Source organism: Marmota monax, unplaced genomic scaffold, assembly GCF_021218885.2.
Source record: "Marmota monax isolate L192 unplaced genomic scaffold, Marmota_monax_Labrador192_F-V1.1 WCK01_AAM20220418_F8-fsc00024, whole genome shotgun sequence".
NCBI classification, from domain to species: domain Eukaryota; kingdom Metazoa; phylum Chordata; class Mammalia; order Rodentia; family Sciuridae; genus Marmota; species Marmota monax.
Genome location: NW_026695224.1, coordinates 35,704,693 through 35,724,685, shown reverse-complemented (window position 1 = coordinate 35,724,685; position 19,993 = coordinate 35,704,693). Strand labels below are relative to the sequence as shown.

General features: G+C 66.7%; 1 protein-coding gene across 6 annotated transcripts in view; it reads left to right on the top strand.

Moving 5' to 3' along the window:
* Cbfa2t3 (CBFA2/RUNX1 partner transcriptional co-repressor 3) overlaps positions 1–19,993 on the top strand; it is a 64,305-nt gene that overhangs the window by 28,419 nt on the left and 15,893 nt on the right. For 3 of the 6 annotated variants that reach the window (XM_046434380.1, XM_046434382.1, XM_046434386.2), the window contains one exon: positions 17,490–17,636. In XM_046434380.1, the coding sequence (XP_046290336.1) occupies positions 17,490–17,636 (147 nt within the window). The remainder of the gene's footprint in view (positions 1–17,489; positions 17,637–19,993) is intronic. The other 3 variants (XM_046434381.1, XM_046434384.1, XM_046434383.2) reach the window with 1 other exon arrangement.

Below are 19,993 nucleotides of genomic sequence, written 5' to 3'. Positions count from 1 at the left end.
CTCATCGTCCCTCCCGCAGAGCTCAAGCTGCCGCTGCTGTCCCGACTGTCCTCAGGCCCGGCGGGCAAGGAGGGCGGGCAGCAGGTGGGTCAGGCTCAGGCCTGGCTTCTCGACAGGGACACTGCTGAGGCCTGCGGGGGAGGGCAGTGGCTGGCAGGCTGTGACCAGGCCCTGAGGCAGGGGGAGCGGGGTGGGCCACAGTGGACTTGGGCCAGGCAGAGTGGTGTCCCACAGCCCCCTTGGAGACTGATGTGGTCATCCACCAAGCCAGCCCCGAAGGAACCCAAGGCTTGGGAGTCCCCACCCTGGTGACCGCTGGGCACGGCCGCCCATGCTGACCCCCTGCTGGGCACAGCCGCCCAGGCTGACCCAGCTCAACACCCCTCCTGAGAAAGGCCCCGACAGACAGGTCCTCCCCAGTGCGGCGTGTGACAGAGCTCCCGTCACGATTCCGTCACGCTCTCTGGTGCCGCCAGCAAGAGAGAGCGGGGTTGGCTGCTCCATCCTGAAGGCTGTGCCCTGGGCAGGGTCTGCACGGACATTTCCAAGGCCAGGTTGGGACGATGTCCTTGCACGGGACACTTGGTGAGCAGCAGGGTGTCACCCTGGGCACCGGAAGAGGACTGCCGTGTCCTTTAGGAGCCAGAACTGCCTGGCCTGAGCTGGCATTCGCCGGTGCCCCTCACCCCCGGGAGCCGCCCTGGGAGGTCCAGGCGGGTTGCGAGTCTCACCAGGCCCCACGGCAGCCTGTGGCCTGTGACTTGGCTGCCCGGTCCCCCGCACAGGCCCCTTATCAGGTGGGAAGGTGCGGCCCACACACGTGGCCAGTGCTCCCCGTGGGCAGGGCCACCCCTCCTTGGGAGCTGCCTACTGGTGGGCGGAAGGGAGGCTTTGAGACCAGCCCTGCTGGTCAGCACTGCCTACAGAAGCCCCTGGACTGCCGGACCTCACGCAGGGCCCTTTTCTGGCTGAGGCCCTGCGCCCTCTAAGGAGAGCCTGGTGGCCAGCACGCGGCGTGGCCCCCAGGAGCTGGGTGGGGAGGCCTCCTGGGCCCCAGAGCTGGCCGCCGGCCTCCCTCCCTGGGGAAGACTCCCGAGCTGTTTTGACTTGGCAGGGCCCAGCCCCAGATCTGCAGGCTCCGGGAGACCATTGGGTGGAATGAGTCAAAACATCCAGAAGGTTCCGCTCGGGAGGCAGGCGGCAGAGCCAGCTCCGCATCTCCCCCAGAGCAGCTGCCACCCCGGCTGCGGTAGTGCCAGCGCCAGCACCCGGCCCATCTGCCCGCCTGGCACCTTCCCAAGGCAGAGACAGGGAGAGGATAATCTGGGGCAGGGTTGGAAACAGGCTGTGCACCCACAGTGGACACGGCCTGTCTCCCTGGGTCAGGGAAGTGACAGGCAAAGGCCGGTGCTGTGTGACTCCAGGCAGGCCCCTGCCCTCTCTGTGTAATTCCACCTTGGGTTGGCAGAGCTGAGACAGGGGGTGGACACCTCACCCTGGGTGGGGCACTGTGAGCACGGTGACCCGTGGCTCCCACTTTCCTCCAGGACTGTCCCTCTGTGTGCCTCACTCCCTGTCACCCAGGTTGGTGTGAAGACTCCAGCCCCAGAGGACCCTGTGTTTCAGGCACAGAGCGGGTTGAGCCCAAGGTCAGCATGTCAGCTGGCCCGGTCGCTCACCCACGGGTGGGCCCCCGCACGTCCAGCCAGCCTGGCGATGGGCTGAGTGTGGGCATCAGATGTGGTCTGATGAGAGGGTCCTGTCCTCCCTGCGGGGGCTCTGCCTCGTCCCAGGGCCACATTGTGGGGACACCAGTTGCCATCTCCCGGCATCTCAAGGGCCGCTGTAAACCAGAGCCCAGCAGGCCTGCCCCACCCCCACCCTGGCCCTGGGGGCCCTGTCCACCCTGACCGGCCTTCCCCCCACCTGGACCCTCTCTGAGGCCGCCCTGCCCTGCCCTGGGAGCCTCCGCTTGAGCCTCCCTGGCCCTGGGCTGGCTCCTCTGTTCCCCGGGAGTCTGTTGTCTGAGGCCACCTGCCGGCTCCAGGAGGACAAGACCAGGCCCACAGGGACCTCCCTGTGAGCGGGAGGCCTGCCACCCACCGCAGAGCCGTGCAGCAGGTTGTCTGGCCCAGTGGGTCCAGCCTGTGCCACTCACCAGGGCTGGGCCTGTCCTGGGCCCTGTGCACGGTCCCCGGTCCTCACAGCAAGCCCCGACCCCAGGAGGTGACCCAGCTGGGCCCAGGTGGGGAAGCAAGGCCAGAGCCTGCCTGGAGGTCACGGGGCCACCCCCAGCAGGCACCCCCCCCCCGTGTGTTGTAGGCCTGAAGGACGGGACTGGGTGACGCCAGGAGCCCAGACCACTGCCGGGGCCCTCCCCGCCCTGACAGGTCAGCGCCCAGCAGCGTCAGGCCTCCCAGCAGAAGGTGTGGTGCCGACCAGGTCCAGAGGGGCTTGGCCTCCTCTGCCTGGGACGGTCGGGAGCGGGGACAGGCTGGCCTCCACCCGGGTGGCAGAGGGTCCGTTTTCTTACTCAAACTGGTGAAAAGGCCCAGAGGAGCGGCCCAGACCCTCACAGTGGCCCCGGTGCAGGTTGCGGAAGGTCCAGGCCCTACCTTCGGGTCGTCCGACAGCAAGCTGGCCTCAGCCCAGGGACCCAGGACACCCCCAGGCCACAGGCCGGAGCTCAGCCTGGGGCAGAGGCCACAGGAAGCCCAAGTCCTCCTGCCTGTGGGCAGAAGAGAGGCCCATCTCCTCTGAGCGCCACAGCCACAGCACAGAGTGGACAGGCCTCCTGGCTGGAGGCCCCGCTCTCCCCACCCAGCCCCGGCCCTCTCCCTCCACACCTGTCAGTCCGGAGCCATGGCACTGGGGCCCCATGGAGCCGGGCAGCTGTGTAAGCGAGGGCTGGGAGGTCAGTGTGAGCACAGAGTCTGGGTCAGAGCCCCAGCTTCGTCCCCCTGCCTGTGCGCTGTAGGCCCTCTCGCCCTCTCTGGGCCTCAGTGCCGCGTCTCGACACCACGGGAGTTTTTAACCTCTCACTTCCACCAGGGCGACTCCCAGGCTGCTGGGTGGATTAAATAAGCTATCGGTTGGCCACATAGACAGAGGCTGGGCCAAAGGAACATGGATTCGAGTCCTGCTCTGACCTGTCCCAAGCCTTGGACGGCCACCACCCTCCTGAGCTGGCTTTGACCCAGGAGATGGGAGTGAGGGCGCACCTTGGAGACCAGGCGAAGGGGCACGGTGCCTCGGTCCTGGTTATTTACATGCTGGGAGTCGGCTGGCGAGCGGCGGTGTTTCCAGAAAGGGAGGAAGAACCCACCGGTGGGTCTGGAGCATGGGCCGTGTCCTGGGGGCTTCAGGAGTGTGCTCACACTGGGGCTCCCCAGACGCCAGCACCCTCTCCTCTGTGTGCTCCGGACAGCTGACAGGTTGTGCCTGGGCACCTGCTGAGGGTGGGCCTGATCCCACCACCTCCCCTGCCTGGAGCTTAGGGTGGGCCCTGCCCCAGGCCAGGCCGCCTCCGGCCTCCAGTGAGGCAGAGGCAGACGCAGGCCTCTGTCCCTGGGCCTTGACTCCTAGCAGCAGCAGGACCTACAGGCAGCCCGGGACAGGAGGGGCTGCGGGCCAGACCCCCACCCAGGGAGATCCCGGAAGAGGTCCCCACTTGGCAGCCTGACCAGGAAATCCCGCTGGCAGGGTGCCACCACCACCCTGCCACCCCGATCTGGCGTCACCAGCCAGTCACCAGCCAGACGCTGCGGATGCCTGCCAGGCAGGGGGAGGGCTCAGGCTCCGGTGCCACCCTTCCTGCTGCCTGCGTGTAATTAACAGAGTAATTAAAAACAGGATGAGTTAATTGGTGTTCATTTACGTAGCAGATGTTTTTAATCGAGGCAGGAAACAATTTACCTGTTTACATAAACAATGGCAGAGGCGTCTGTGGAACACGCTGTCGAGCCTTTTCCTCCTGGCCCAGAGAGGGGCGAGGCTGGCCCGCACCCTGACCTCCACAGGGCCCTGGAGCCCAGCCTGGCCGCGGGCGGGGCAGGGAGCCCCAGGAGGAAACATCTGCCACTGCTTGAGCTTCCAGGGAGCTGCTTCCTTAAATTCAGAGAAAGGATGTGGTGTTCCTGGGCGGGGGACTCGGGCAGCCCCAGCCTGCCCCCGGGGACCCCTCCCCAGGCCCAGCTGGCCCAGGGCAAAGAGCTGGACTGCCAGGCTAGAGGTGGGTGCCTCCTGTGAGGGAGCCAAGGCTTCCCTCTGGCCGGCTTTCGGGTGATCGCGACCGAGGGACGGTGACCGGGCTGCTGGTGGGGGCACGGGTGCTGTGCCTGCACTACCACTGGGTCTTCCCTGTGTGGCCACCTTTCCAGTGCTTGGTGGCCGTGGGTCTGGCCAGTGCTGCACAGTGCAGGCCTGGACCTCTGCACCCTGCAGGGGCACTGGAGGCTTTGCGGAGGCAGGAGGCTGGGCGCTGGGCCCCCCAGGGAGCAGGACTGGAGCCGCCTGCGCCTGGGCACCACATGGGCCCTGCTCTGTGGCACCCCTGTCGTCTCCAACTGCAGGAGTCCCATGTGGGGGCTGCAGTGCGGGCTGGGTCTGCATCGGAGAGGGCTGTGCTAGCTAGGGGCCCAGGGCCAGGACCACACCTGTGGGGTGCACAGCAGCTGCCGGCAGAGGGGACTTCAGGTCAGGGCTCCGCACCTTTGGCTCTGGAGTGTTGGGGGAGCAAGCTTCACCTGGTCCTCACCTGGCATGGGGATGACCGCCTGGGCCAGGCTGCCAGAGCCCACGGCTTACTGCCCAGTCTGAGCTTCCTTACCTGTGAAGCAGGTGACAGGCTCACCTGGGTGGACTGCGTGCACCTGAGGCTCCAGGCAGCACCCCAGTGGGGAGTCTGCACTCTGCTGACCCCCAGTTGGGGTCTGTGGGACCTTCAGAAGTGGTTCATGGAGCAAGGAGATGGAATGTTCTGGAACCCGGCAGGAATGGGCCTGGGAAGAGTGGGCTCCAGGCCGCTCAGGCACTAGGGCCTGGTGTGAGGTCGGCTGTGGCCAATGCTGGCAGATGGGCTGTGGTCAGGGGCCGGCTGGGTGCCCTCAGAAGGGGCGCCTGGTGTTCTTGCTTGGATGAGGGAAGACAGAAAGCCACAGGCCGGCCCCTCCCAGGCTCATGAGTCCACAGGGCCCCTGCGGTGGGCACCAAGGCCATGCCATGTGACGAGGTTCATGCCAGCCCACAGGATGTCCTCGTGCCGCCGAGGAGGGGACACAGGTGGGAGTCCGGAGGCAAGGCCTGCCCAGCCCCCTCCAGGGGCAGCATCTGGGCCCAGGTGGGTTGTGTCCCCACCAAAGCCGAGGAGAGCCAAGTCTCAGGCTCCCGGCACCAGATCACAAACCTGTCCACACGTGTCTCCTGTGCACGGCACGGCACCCTGCGGGGCTGGGGGGGTGGCCTGGAGTGTCCCGGGGAGCAGCCGGCCCTGGGCGTTGGCACAGCCCGGGTTGCACATCTTTAATCAAGGGACACGCTCGCCGGCCCCCTGCGGAGGGAGCCCTGTGCGCTGCTGGCCTGGTTTCCCGGCGTCGGAGGACCTCCCCGGCAGCTCCCGCTGTCCCCCGGGGGGTGGGCTGGTGAGCTCGTTCCTGGGCGCTGAGGGGTCTGGCCTCCCGGCTCTGGGGTGCCCCCTCACCCCCCAGGTGCCTTGCCCAGCTATCTGTGGTCATCTTGTAAGCAGCAGGGCCATGTCCCCAGGCCTCACCACATGAGAGGACACTCCTGCTTGGCACAAGGCTCACACACCCCTGGCCCTGCTGGCAGCACGTCCCCTGCTGGACGCTCTGTCCTTCACGCCTCGTCCAGAGGGCCACACCGACCAGCCCCATAGCCAGAGAGAGGGCCACACCGACCAGCCCCATAGCCAGAGAGGTGCCCACCTTGGTCCCCCACCTGACCGGGGCAGTCTGCAGGTGGAGCAGGTGCAAGGCAGTCCCTAGGCAGGGACTCCCTTAATCCCACAACCACTGTCCAGGGGACACAAGTGAGCCCTGCCGGACACCACCAAGAGGTGGAGCTGGGGCCTGCACTGGGCCTTCCTGACCCAAAGCCGGGCAACTATGCAGCTGTGTCTGCGCCTCACCCCGCCCATGAGGTCCAGGGTGGGCTCCTGCTTGGGTCGCACCTGGGCTGAACTGACCGGAGAGGAGCCTTCGGGACACTCCCACCGCCTGAGAGGTTGGGGTCAGTGTGGGAGTGGTCCCGAGGGAGGAGGGCCTCTTCAGAGGACTGACCACCTGACCTCCTAGGCATGTCCTCCCATCCATGGCCAGCCCCTTCATCTGCCTGTCCACCCATCCCTCTACCCACTGACCCTGTGTGCCCAGCTCCACAGACCTTTGTCTCCCAGAGGGGCAGCTCCAGCCTTTCTAAGGTTAGACTAGTGAAGGACTCACTATGGGACCAGGAGCAAGGGGTAGCCATCCACCCGGGCTCCCCCACTCACCCAGCCACCTGCCCACCTATCCGTCCACCATCCACCCACCCACCCATCCATCCACTCAGTCACCCACTAGCCATCCACCTACCCACCTATCCCTCCACCCACCCACCCATCCGTCGGTCCATCCATCCCTCCACCCACCTATCCATCTACGCATCCCTCCACCCACCTACCCATCCCTCCATCCACTCATTCACCCACTAGCCATCCACCCTCCTATCCCTCCACCACCCACCTATCCCTGCGCCCACCTGTCCACCACCCACCCACCACCCACCTGCTGGCTGCTCACCTGCCCGGGCACCTTGCCCATGTTTGCTCTCGTGGCTATTCGCTCAGCCCTGCCATGCCGACTGCAGATGGCGACTTCCTGGTGGCATGAGTGCCTGGGGTGTGAGGGACCAGATCCACCTCCGATCCCAGAGTGCCAGGACAGTGCTGTGCGCGGAGGCCCTTCCTCAGCCCCCGCCCCAGCCTGGCAGCGGGCGGCCCAGATGGCGGAGCTGCCTCCCCAGGGCTCTCGGGGAGTAGCTGGCACTCGGCCCCAGCAGCTGGGCGAGGAATGTGCTTCCTCTGAGCGCCAGCCGCAGGGTGAGCAGGCCTGGACATCTGGATCCCATTTGCGGGCCTTTGGAGCGCCTGGAAGATTTTAATTCCAGCCACTCTGAGCGTCCACCCTCCCCGCCTTTTAACTCTGCTTGGCCCAGCAAGCCTGGAAGGCCATGCTCTGAGCACTGCCAAGGGGCATGGGACAGGGACCAGGCACTTTTGGTTGGTGGCACTTTGGGGTCTGTAGCCAAACCAGAGCTCAGGCAGGCCCAAGCCCCTTCAGTGACACCGTGGGCCAGGATGGGATCACCCCGCCCACTCCCACCTGAAGCCAGAGCTGTGATTGTGTCCACGAGGGGGTCGCCCACTGCCACCGGTTGTGACCTTCCCCCGAGGGCCTCTTTCCACATCAGTAGATACACTCTGGTGGTCAGTTCCCAGGAAAGGCGCTTGGGACGTACGGCCCACAGAGAAGAGTGCCCAGCCTGATGCTCACCCAGTGTGCACTGGACCTCGGCCAGCGCAGCGTCTCCCGATGTCCGAGCCCCTGGGCCCTTCCTGGCGACTCCCCCGGCGAGGAGCCCGCATCCCGACCTGTGCCACAGGACAGGCTTTGTGAGCTGCACGGAGGGCTTGGCCGTGGTTTGGGGTCTGCATGTCTGAGTGTCACGCGGTGCCTCTGCCCTTCCCCGAAGCCCTGAGTCCACTCTCGTGTGCCGCGGTTCATGCGTCCCTTAACCTTCGTCTCTTTGAGGCTGGGCCTCGCCAAGTCCCCCGGGCAGCTGGATCCACATTCCTCCTGCCTCGGGAGACTGAGGGCCTGGGGCACAGGGTGGCCACACACATGTGCCCGTCCACATGGGCAGCACCGGGCAGGTTATGGGTGCTTAACAGGCGTAGGCCCCTGCTCTGGCCCTGGGCTGCTGCTGTTGGCAGATGCTGGCCAGCCTTGTCCCCCCTTGCCCTGTCCCCACGTCAGCCTGCCTACAGCCTGAGTTTCAGGGTCCTGGGTGCAGTTTAACTGGCCGGCCTTTGTGTCCACCTGCCCATGCCTTGGTCACCCTCCACAGTGCTGTGCTGAATGTCCGCCCAGGTGGGTGTCGGGGCACCAAGGTCCGTCCTTAGCGATCCACGGGGTGGAAGCACTTGGCCGAAGCTGAGATGCCACCACAGAGGAGCAGGGGCAGGGAACTGGGGTGGCGCTGGCCTCGGCCTCTGCAGCCAGGTGCCACAGACCCTCTGCTCCTGGTGCCCAGCCTGCCCTCTGCCCTCTGTAAGTCCCCACTGTTGGCCTCCCTTCCACCTGGCTCATGGAGAGAGGCACCATGAGCCAGGCCCTGGACGCCCAAGCTGTGTGCCTGGCACGGCTGTCCTCCCTGGTTGGTGGCTCTGCAGGTGGGCAGCTGGGGCAGGCTAAGTGGCCGTCCCTTGGCCTCAGTGGGGCTTGCCCTGGAGTCTGTGGTCAGCGGTGGGTCAGGTCAGCGGCTCTGCTGAGCGCCAGGCTCCCGTGTGCCAGGGCTCCTGCAGGCTGGCCTGCACCCTCACCAAGGCTCCGCCAGGGAGCAGCTGGGGCCGGGGCCTGGCCAGCCCCCATCTTGTACTGCTGGCCGTCAGCCAGAGCAGGCCTGGGGCCAGCTCAGGTCCAAGGGCAGGGAAGCTGCCTGTGGGGGGAGAGCTCCAGTGGGCACCTGGCGGCCGTGTCCCCTCATGGGGGAGGGTCTGAAGCAGCCGGAGCCAGCAGGGGTCCAGCCTGGCCACGGGCTCACTCCTGAGCCTGCAGACACCTGCAGGGGCATCTGTTCCCGGCCTCCCACGGCAGAGGGGCAGTTCCCAGGCCAGCTGGCTCAGGGAGGCGCCAGGAGGCCACACAGCAGCCTTCTCTGAGCACCAAGAGCCAGGCCCTGCTCCGGACGCTGCTCCAGGAAGCAGGTGGTAAACACAAGGGGCCCTGCAGTGTGACTTGGTGCTGAGCAGTCCTCGGGAGAAAACGGGTTGGGTGGTGTGGAGGGCGCGGTAGTTTGAGTGAGGTGGTTGGGGAAGGCCTCTCTGAGGAGGGACCTGGGAGCCAACCCTGAAAGGTTCCCACCTTTCAAGGAGACGGCCTTGCAGATGCAAAGGCCCTGGGGCAGGCATAACAGTGCTGGGTGGTAGGACTGGAGGGTGGCCAGTGCAGCTGGCCAAGATGGAGCCAGAGGCATGGTGGGAGGCCCTGGGTCCCTCTGTCACCCACCAGGCTCTTTTGCAAGTGTCTAGTTGGTCCCCTCTTCCTTGGTGAACCCAGGTTCATCATAGGGAGCAAGAGTTCAGATGCAGCTTGAGCCCCAGACACCCCAGACATGGATGGGCATGGTGCGTGGAAGGGAGCAGAGGCCAGGTCTGCCTGGACAGGGCCTCTCCCTGGGCCTGGGAACCAGCTGGGGGCAGCCGAGGGTGGAGGCGGTGCCCTCCCCTTCCACAGGGCCCTGGTCTGGGCGGGGAGTGCGGTGCATTTGCTTTGGGCCCAGTTTTGCAGCACATCAGGCTCGGACGGCCTCTGCTCAAAGGCTGACCTGCTGCCTCCACTCCTGAGGGCCTCCTGGCACCTGCCTGTGTGGAGGTGGCTCACTGCAGTGGGCTGACAGGCCACCGCCAGCCGGCACCAATGTGGTGTCACCTCCAGGCTGTGGCCCTGGGCTCTCCCTGGCCAGGCTCTGAGCACACCCACCTGAGGGGCAAGGCTGCCTGTGACCAGCTGGGCAGGTCCACCCCGGAGCTGGCCACACGTGGGCCTGTGGTGGGTCGACCGAGTGCCCAGCCAAGTGGCATCGCAGCTCCGAGCCTCAGATCCCTGTCTGCACACCGGGCTCCACACCTCGCGGCTTGGCCGGGGGCGTAGGCGAGGTGGGGGTCCCGGCCGCTGCTCAGGCCCTTAACACCCTGGGCAAGGACAGCCCGCCGGGCCCCACCGTGAGGCACGCCGAAGGGGCCTCGTGCAGAGCCCGCGCCACGTGCAGGTCTCCAGGGCGGCTGCCCGTGCTGCCTCCCGACGGCGGTGCTGCTGAGACAGAGGCCAGGCAGGCCCTGGGAAGGCCCGGACTCCCCTCCCCAGTGCTGCCGGAGGGCGCCTGAGAGGGGTGGCTCCCCAGCTCCCACGCAGGACGGTGGAGGGTCCTGAGCTCGCCGACGCCCCGTGTTCTCTGTCCCAGCTCACCCCCAGGAAGGACCTCATTTTCCCGGTGGGTAGCAGGAGGCCCCCAGACATCGGGCAGTCCCCCTTCTCCGCCCATGTGGGAGCCAGCGCTCTTGCCATGGCCACCTGTGGCCTTCATCATCTCCCAGGCGGGTGCCGTGGGGTCCCCAGGTCCTGAGTGGCCAGCGCTGGACAGTGGGGCGGGCTTGGTGGCAGGCAGCGAGTTAATGGCCGGAGGAATGGTCTGTCCTGGGTCAGGCCTCTGAGGACAGGGAAGGGCCGGTGGGAGGAATCCGGACTTGGCCCTGAGTACCCGCAGGGGCGGGTGGCCTGCTGACCAATGGAGGGAGAATACTAATCCCTTTATTTTTACTCCTTATTCGTCGGGCGGCGGGACCTTAATGGAAGCCAGATGTGGGAGCTGCCCACTCAGCCTGGGACTCCCAGGGCTGCAGCCGCCCGCCCGCCCGCCACGCCTGCGCTCGGGCCAGCCCCCTCCCAGCGCTTTGGAGGAGGGCTGGGAGAGCTCAGCCCGCGGTCAGCTCCGGGGTCAGCGCAGTGTCTTGCGTTAGCGAGAGGAAGCCCCAAGTGCCCTCACTGCCCCTCCACCAAGGAGCCCAGGCCCCACGTCACGCCCCGGAGAAGAGGACCCTTCCCCTCCCCGTGGGTGCGACCCTTCCCCTCCCTGTGGGTGCGACCCTTCCCCTCCCCGTGGGTGCGACCCTTCCCCTCCCCGTGGGTGCCGCCCCTTCCCCTCCCCGTGGGTGCCACACATTCTCACCGGGCTGCTCCAGGAGAGTCAGTGCCCCGAGTGGCCTGGCGGAGAGAGCCTGGCTGCGTGACACCCCAGGGACTCTAGACCTCAGGGAACCCCAGAGGCCAGTCCCTGCAGCGGAGGGAAGGAGGGCACGGTAGGCAGGGACACACCTAGGCCTCTGCTGCGTCTCCCGGCTCTGGCCACTCGGGGCAGCCCTGCCGTGGCTGGCGTGTGCCCGCCTCACCTGTGTCAAGGCCACACCTGCTGCTTGTCAATGGCCTCAGAGGAAGCCTTCTTGTCCCCACAGGGGCGTCACCACGGAGCCCCTGATGTAAGGACTTCCCACACTGCTCATTGCCACCCACAGCTCATGGCCTGCCTAGGACCATGGGGGCCAGGACAGTGTCCATTCTGCAAAGCCAGTGGGCACCACTCTGGGCGCTGTCCTGAGACATTGCCGGGTGGGTTCTGCAGGACACCCTGGAGCGTGGCCCCTCTGTGTGTGGCCTTGCTGCAGACCCCTTTAAACAGCTGGGCGTGGAGTCCAGTGTGGGAGTGTTGGGTCTGAAGGTTGGGAGCTGCCTTCTGTGGAGGTGAAGGAAGGCGTGGGCAGGGACTGTCCCCATGTCAAGGCTCCCTGGGTTCTTGTGGTTGTCCCTCAACAAGCATTTGCTGAGCACCAACTGTGTACCTGGAGTTGCTGTGGGTGATGCAGCCAAGGCGAACAGACATGGCTGTCCTGAAGGGGACAAGCCCGAGGCGGTTCTGGGGGCTGGCCCAGGGGGCTGCAGGCTCTGCAGGAGGGCAGCCATGGGGCCTGGGCAGCCCTGCCCTGCTGCAGAGGGAGTGCCGGCCATGTGGCACGTCCTGGCTGGGGTCGTCCTGTGGGGGTGGCCCACCCTCTGGCTCCTAAGATGGCCAGGCATGGGGTTGACATGGGCCCCTGGCAGGGCTCCTGAGCCTTGGCCTGCTGCCCAGCCAAGGCCTCACCGGCTGTGCAGTGCCCTCGGGCGCCCTGGGCTGTGGGACAGTTCCCAGGGGCGAGGAGGCAGCGGGGGACCTTGGCCTCTCTGCTGCTGGCTCATCTGCGTGACACTGAGAGAAAACACCCCTGAGAGGCCCGTGTCTGTCGGCCCTGCGCCATGTCACCTCCGGGAACAGTGCCGTGTGCATTTCGTGCTCACAGATGTGGATGCTGAGGCTGCCCACTCGGGGCTTCAGCAGCTGGGCACTGACCATCCCGGGATGGGGCAGGGTCGGTGCACCGGCAGGATGAGACGCCTGGGCCTGGGGATCGTGCAGATCTCCAGGGGCCTGTGGCCAGCCAGGAAAACCTGGGTGGGGCTGTGGAGCACATCAGGACCCACAGAGTGGACTCCAGACCCAGGCCAGTGGGCCTGAGGCCAGGGCCCCTACCCGCTGGGCCTTGGCTTCCTCACCTGCCCAGGGTGGGGTTGAAACGCAGCGATGTGCACAGAGAGCTCGGGGCGGAGGTGCGAGGTGGGGACTCTGGCCACGCTGACACCCATCATTGCTGGTCAGGGCCCAGGGGAGCCTCCCAGCTCGTGACCCGCAGAGGCCACGGCAGGTCTGGAGGGAGCACAGCCAGTCCAACAGGCGCCCACAGAAACCAGAGGCCCCTCCCTGGAGGGTTCTGGAACCCCAGGCCAGGAGTACTGGGCTGTGGCCAGTTCCTGGCTGGGCAGGGCGGGCTGGGAACTGCGCCGACGGGGACAGTGATGGATGGAGTGGCTTGTTCCAGCGCATTCCACGCTCTTTCCCACCGGCGCTGCCTGGCCGAGGGAGCCCTTCCTCTGGCTGCTCAGTGACCTACACTGGGGACGGGAACAGCCGTCTGGGAGATGCAGTGTCCCTCGTGGGCCCTGGGAGTGGCCTCGGGCCCTGGGAATTTTCTGCAGGGTGGGAACGCGGCAGAGCCTGCAGCTGGGCAGGAGGGGGAGGAGCGCGCCCAGCCACCGAGAACCGCCCTCGTCTCTGGGACGTCTTGGTGGCTCCTTTGTGCCTGGGGCGGCCTTTGGGATGGCCATGGCATTGGGGACCCCCACTCTGTTGCTCCCTAAGTCTCCGCCCAGTCCCGTGAGAGGCTCCTGGGGCCCAGGGTGGGGTGACAGTCCCTGGTGGGGTGGCTAGATGGCCGTCCACACTGGGAGGAGCATCCTGGTGCTGGGGAGAGCCAGAGACACATGGGGGAGGGTAGACGGTGGAGGGCAGCGCCCACCCCTCTGACTCCCAGGCAGGGGCTATTTGCAGTTGACCTCTGGGACTGGCAAGAAGAGGCGGCCGAGCTAGGCAGCCAGGACCAGGATGGGGCTCTCCCTTGTCACTAGCTGGGCAGGTCACAGCAGCTCTGGGCCTTGCTGTCCCCACCCGTAAGATGGGGTGGGGCCATTTCTACCTCCGAGGGCTGCGGGCAACTCCAGGAGGGCAGCCTGGCCCTGGCCCAGGAGACCTTCCTCCTGCGCAGGCCGTGTGCTGGGCTCCTGGGGCCACGGGCCCTGCCTCCCACCCACCTGCCTCGGAGCCAGGACCCAGGGCCAGCCAGGCGCCCCAGAGCTTCTCCACCTGCCCAGCAGGAGGAGCCAGTGCTGTTCTGACCGGGAGGGTCGGGACCTGAGCTGTCTGGAAGGGCAGGAGGAGCAGGACCAGGCTAGTGTCACAGGCGTGGGGACGGGGTTGCTGTGGGGACGCAGCTGTCCCCTGCCCCGTCCCCTTGGCTTCGCCTGGCTTCACTGCACGGGCAGCCCTGCTTCTGCGGAGTGGCCACAGTGGCTCAGGCCAGGGCTGCACTTGGGTTCGCGTCCTGCCCCTCTGCCATGGCTGGGCACCTCAGCAAGACCCGTGGGACAGCGGTTGAGCCTGTGGTCAGCACTGTGTGGCTGTTAGTTTTGACGTGATGTGCCGACCTCCAGGGAAAAGTTAGCCTAGCGGCCACCGCCAGCTGCCTCAGCCTCAGACCTCCACAGCCTCACCCTGGAGCCGGCCTCCCAAGCCCAGATCAGGTGGGGGCAGAGGATTGTGGCTGCAGCCAGGTGGACGGGTCCAGCTCAACTCAGCCCCTCGCAGGATGGCTGGCTCTGGGAAGTCGTTTCTGGGCCTCGGTCGGTTCCCCCTGTGGCACGGGCCGTGACAGTGCCCTTGGGGAGGGTTGAGGGCCGGAGACCCAGGCCCTGCACAGCTGAGGACACGGGGTGCACATGGAGGGGCTCTTGGGGAGAAGGTCAGCGACTCCAGCACCTGGACCTTGTTGGGCTATGCTCCTGGGCACCCTGGTGGGAAGCTGCGGGCTTCTTGCCCCTGGCACCTGCAGTGGAGCCTCGGGCTAGTGTCCCTGCTCAGAAGTGGACAGAGGCTGCACGCTGGCTACTGTCAGGCTGCAAGGTCATTCTGAGCCCACTGTGGGTCTCGGGGGCAGGAGCAGCCCTGGGCGGGACACAGGTTCAGTGAGCAGGCAGGAACCCGGGCACGGGAAGGACATGCCTCAGCCCAGGCCTCTGCCGGGGACCCTAACAGCCACGGAGCAAGCCAGGCATTGCTGTGGGTGCCATGCCCCTGGTGGACAGGGGTCTGTCTCCATCTCCTTGGCCCGCCCCCACCACCGTGAGGCAAGGAAGGGGGCTCCGAGAGGCCCACAGGACCGCCAGCCTGCCCAGAGCCAGTGTCCAGGGATCCTGACCCGAGGCCAGCTCTCAGCCCAGCCCCTGACCACCGCTCCGTCCCACCTACACCCCTCTGTCCCCCCAGACCTGAGGCTGGGGATCCCCGGAGAAACACTTGTCTCCAGAGGCCCTCCTGGGGGCTGCCAATGGGGAGGTCCATCCCAAGCCCTCCGTCCAGGGCCGCTGCCGTGGGAGGCCCCAAGCAAGAGCGTGCTGTGTGAGGTGGTCCTGCGTGGGCCCCATTCCACCAGAATGACCAGGAGGGCCGGGGAGCTGGGGGCAGCCTCTCCAGGGAGCGGAGCCTGAGCTCAGCCCCGGGAGGCTCCTGGTGGGCAGGCGAGGCCCCCTGCACTGGAGGCTCTGCTGGGCCTGGGCAGGAGGGACCGGGAGCTCCCTGCAGCTGCCGCTCAGCCCACCCCTCCCCTCCTCCACACGAGGCCGTCCAGCTGGGCTGGGAGGGGTGAGGGTCTGTGCTGGGATAGCCCCAGAGCAGGGACGCAGGGGCTCGCCATCTACTGCTCAGTGCCACTGGGTGCCCGGACATCACCCTCACTGCCTCTGCTCCCCAGATGCCTGCAGAGAGGTCCATCACCCCCCTCAGACCGGGCAGCTGAGGCTGGAGGCAGGCCACAGAGCAGGGACGTCAGACTCGCGTCCCGTCCACTGTCCCCAGCTGTCCCCATGACCACAACTCCGGGCAGGTGGGACCTGGGAGGTTGGCCATGGACCTCCTGTCTCCCACACCTCAAGTCCACCTCTGGATTAAATGCCAGAGGACCCCCTCTTTGCAGGCCCTTGAACCCTAAATAGGAGGCGTTTTGGAGACAACCAGGTGAACCCTGGAGAACTCCCGCACCCGTCTGTCTCTGTGACCTTGGGCAGGGCACTGCACCTCTCTGAGCCTGGCCCTCCCTGTGAAACGGGCTTTCGCGACCACCTCGTAGGGTCTTCATGAGCACAAGGTGGAGGGAAGGCCGGGGCAGCCCACCCTGCCGCCCTCCTCTTCTGCCCAAAGGGTGACCTTAACCCCCGCTGCTCACAGGCACAGTGTCAGCGTCTGGAACACTGCGGGCACACGGGCGCGGTCGGGACATCAAGTGACATTAGGTGGCGATTTTCTGTGACGTGGTACTTGGGCCCCCAGCACCACGGTCTCCTGGGCAGTCTGTCTGCTGGCAGCACGGCTGTTACCCGAAGCCATGCCCAGCCCCCGGTGCGGGCAGCAGTGGGCCCCTGCTTCCTGCCCAGCCTCGGTTTCTCTGATGCTTCTGCATTGCTCAGTTCTCAAGGCTCAAGTGTAGCCACCTCCGAGGAAGGACTTCGCAAACTCCAGACGGCAGTGTCCCCAGTGGCCCAGGCCTGTGGCCCAGGCCAGCCTGGCATTTGAAGTGCTTGGCCCAGGCCCTACCCATCGCCTGCTGGCCGGCGACGGCTGGGAGGACGGCCTGCTCCTCTCGGCAGCCAGCCACGTTCGCCTTCTTTGGTTGTCACCAGGGACTGGCTGCCGGCCCTGCAGCCAGGATGGTGTTGATGGGTCCCCACAGCTGCGGCCACACGTGTGCCCGGCCATCAGCCTGGGACAGGCGGGCGCGGGGGAGGGGAGCCTCCCAGCAGGAGGGAGGCCAGAGGCTGCAGCTGAGGGACAGCAGGTGCCGGGCGGCCTGGGTGGCCGCTGTTCACCGGCTGCTCCCACCCTGGCCTCTCCACGGGACCCGCCAGCTGTGGGGCTCTGGGAACGTCCCCAGTGTCTCTGCAGCGGGGAGGGGTGGCGAGGTGAGGTCTGTGTGGTGCTGGGCACTCCAAGGTGGCAATGTCATTAAATAGTCACCGTCCACAGAGACGGCGGGCTCAGGCCCCCACACGCGTCCCTGTGTCCCTGGTGCCTGGGGTGGAGATGAGGGTGTGCCAAGGGATGACGGTCACAGGACCATGCGGCAGGCCTGGGGCCCCAGCTGGCTCACCCCGTCCCCGGCCTGCGGCCTCCTGTTAGCAGGAGGTGCGTTGCGGGGAGAGGACACCCACCTTGCTGGCCCGGGGAGCCAGGCCCCTGGTGCCTGAGCTGCAGTTCTAGGCCTTTCCCACCTGCCCGGCCGCTGGCCTTGCCAAGGTACAGGGGCTTGGGGCTCATGCCCATCTGCCAGGCTCAGCCTGGCCTTCTTGGCCCCAATGCCAGGTGCTGTCCCTTTAGCATCCTGCTCTGGGGCACATCAGAGGGTCAGGGCCACCTAGCCACTGGTCCACCCTGGCCTTCATCTTTCTGCCCTCTCCCCATGTACTATCCTGAGCAGAGCTTGTGGGACCTCAGGGAGCCCATGTCCCCTGGGGTCCAGTCAAGCCCAGGCGCTGCAGCCCCTGGCCTGTGCCATGACACATTTCAGGGTTGGGCCCAGGGCACCCTGGGATCGATGCATCCTCCCTTCACACTCCCCGAAGGCCCGGAACCTTCCAGCAGCCTCACTGGGGCTTGTTGGGAATGCAGATTCCCGGGCCCTGGCCACGGATGCGGCTGGGGTGGGAGGCTGGCGTCCGTCTGGACACAGATGCAGGGGATGCAGGTGGAGGCCACACTTGGCCCTGCCTTGGTGGGGGGCACGGACTCCGGGGTCTGCAGAAACGAGGCTGGGGGACCTGCCCCAGCTGGTTGATCCAAGCCCACCCTCCGGTCAACCCAGTGTCTAGGCTGGACCTCGGCCTCCTGTGAGGGCAGCTGAGCTCTGCAGGGTGGGTGGAGCCAGGGGCCCAGGGTGCTCGGCCCAGCCCAGCCTCGAGGGGCCTGGACGGGACACTCCTGCCCAGCCTGACTTGCCTTCTCTTTCTCCCCTTGCTGCCCAGTAGACAGGAAGGAGAAGGCCGCAGCGATGCCCGACTCCCCTGCGGAGGTGAAGAGCCAGCCTCGGTCCACACCCCCCAGCATGCCGCCCCCGCCACCCGCTGCTTCTCAGGCTGCCACCCGGCCCCCCTCCTGCACGCCTCACACGTGTGAGTAACCCTAGCCTCCACCTCTCCCACCGCCAGGGAGGGGTGGGGGCAGCGGCGCTTAACATTCTGTGCTGGGCCCTGAGCAGAGGCCCGTGGTGGGGACCTTGAGGTCCCTGGCTGGGCACCTCAGCTTTGGAGGCTCCAGTCTACCCTGTGTGACTTTGGGCAAGTTACTTCACCTCTCTGGCCTGGTTCCTACCTATAGAGCGGAGCAGCCACACACCCTGCCTCTGGGGCCTTATGAGGGTACAGTGGGCTAGCAGGCACACTCCCAGAACACAGCTGGGCCAGGTGACCGCTGGACATGCCCAGGACAGGCCTCTCCAGGACCCGGAGCTCAGAGGAGGACATGGATGTCTCCAGGGTCACACAGCAGGCTGCCTGGGCACCAGCCCCACAGGGCGTGAGGGGTGGCAAAGAGCAGGAGTCCCAGGGCCTCCAACAGCAGGCGGGGCAGGAGCAGAGCTGCGGACCAAGCCCAGCAGGGGTCTCAAGCTCACGGCCAGGCTGGGCAGCTGGCGGGGGCTGGGCAGGAGCCAGGCTCTGGTCCAAGGCCACTGCAGCCCCTTTCAGAGTTGAGACGCACAGATGCTGGGTCCTGCCCGGGTGGAAGGAGGGAGACCCCAGGCTTGGACCCACGTGGGGGCTCAAAACCGTCTCTGTGGGTGAAGGACCCCACACCACCCTCCCCGCATTCAGCCGCCAGAGGGCATCGTGGGGGTGGCCAGCTCCAACCGAGCCCTTCCCGAGGAGCCTCAGCCTGGCCCTCCCTGCTCTGGCCCCCAGGCCCTCCAGGAGGAGGCAGGTCCTCAGGCTGGTGGCCCCGGCCCCCACAGGCTGAGAACCAGAGCTTCCTCCTCAGTGGCCTTCCTCTGCCCAGGGCCTAGGCCTGGGCTGCTCTGGCCCCTTCCTCCCGGGACCTGCCTCTGGGCCGAGATGGACGTGAGCCCGAGGCGCAGGGCGGGCGCTCTGGGCCCATCTGGCTTGCTGGTGAAGGCGGGGACCGCCTGCTCCCAGGGGTGGCCTCCTGGGACATTGGGACGAGCCAGTCCAGGGTAGGGGCGTCATGGCCCACCACGCTATCCTTCGACTGTCTCCGAAGGGCCCAGCCCCTCTGCCTTCAGGGTCCTGGGCGTCACCCTCCCTCTTCCGGAACAGTCCTCCCTCTGGGCGCGCATCTGTCCACTGAAGGGCCTCCGAGCTCTTCTCAGGTGGGGGGGGGAGACTGGGGGCCTTGTGCTGCCCTGGGGACAGGTGGTGGCTCTGGGTGGCCCCTGAGCCACAGGCCATGTGACCAGTGAGGCACTGGACCCAGCAGGAGGGAGAAGCAGCCGGTGGCAGCGCAGTCCTGGCCCCAGGCTCCACCTCCCCTGCCTGCCCTCCCTGGGACCAGAGGCCCTGTCCAAAAGCAGGCAGATGTCCTGGCGGGGCCACACTCGGGATCTGTGGGACCCTCAGGTTCCTTCGGAGGCCTGTGAACAGAGGCGAGGTGGCAGGTGAGGGGGCTCAGTGCCCTGCCCTTGGTGCCAGGCCGGCTCGGGCCCCACCCGTGAGCAGGGCCACACAGCGGCTGCCTTCTCTGCCGGCATTCGCCCCCGGCTGGCGGGAGCATCCCTCCAAGGCTCAGGATGGCGCGGTGACTCCGATCTGTCCCCGACCCATGTGACTCCCCGACAGCCGGAGGTTAGCTGTGCCCACGCACCTGGCCGGCCAGCCCTGGCGAGGCCTCTGCAGCCAGCCAGTTTCAAGAGCCGAGAGACTGACCTTGGGCTCCACCTTGAGGGCTGTGGCTTTCCTGGGCACAAGTTGGCCTTGGAGTCAGAGCCACAGTGTGGCTGGGAGGGTGGGCAGGAGGCTGGAGGCCTGGGAAGGCCTCCCCAGGACAGGAGCCCCTGAGTGGGTCCCACTCCGCCTGTCCACGCGCCCTGGCTGGGCTCCTGCCTGCTCACGGGGCTCCCACTGGTCTCCCTGAAGCCCTGCCCGCTCACCGCCCATGGACAGTCACATGTGCCCTTTCGCTGGATGCCCAGCCTGAAGGCTGCTCTAGCCCCAGGTCCATTTTCCAGACTCTATCCCTGACCCTGTCCCTGCGACACTCCTGGGCCCCAGGTGCCTCGAGGACAGTGCAGAGTGGTGTCTTCAGACTCCTTGGAGGAAGAGGGGTTTTTAAGAGTGAGGGTCCTAGTAGACTCGTGGAGGGTCCTGCCAGAGTGCCCTTCGAGGCCACCCAGCCAGCCCGGGTTCTGCAGAGGAGCCCAAGGGTGTGCACCAGCCTGGCAATGCCAGAGTCCAGTCCCCACAGTGCTGCCGGCAGGCGGGGGCCGGCTGAGCGCCCTCCTGACTGCGTGTTCTCCTTA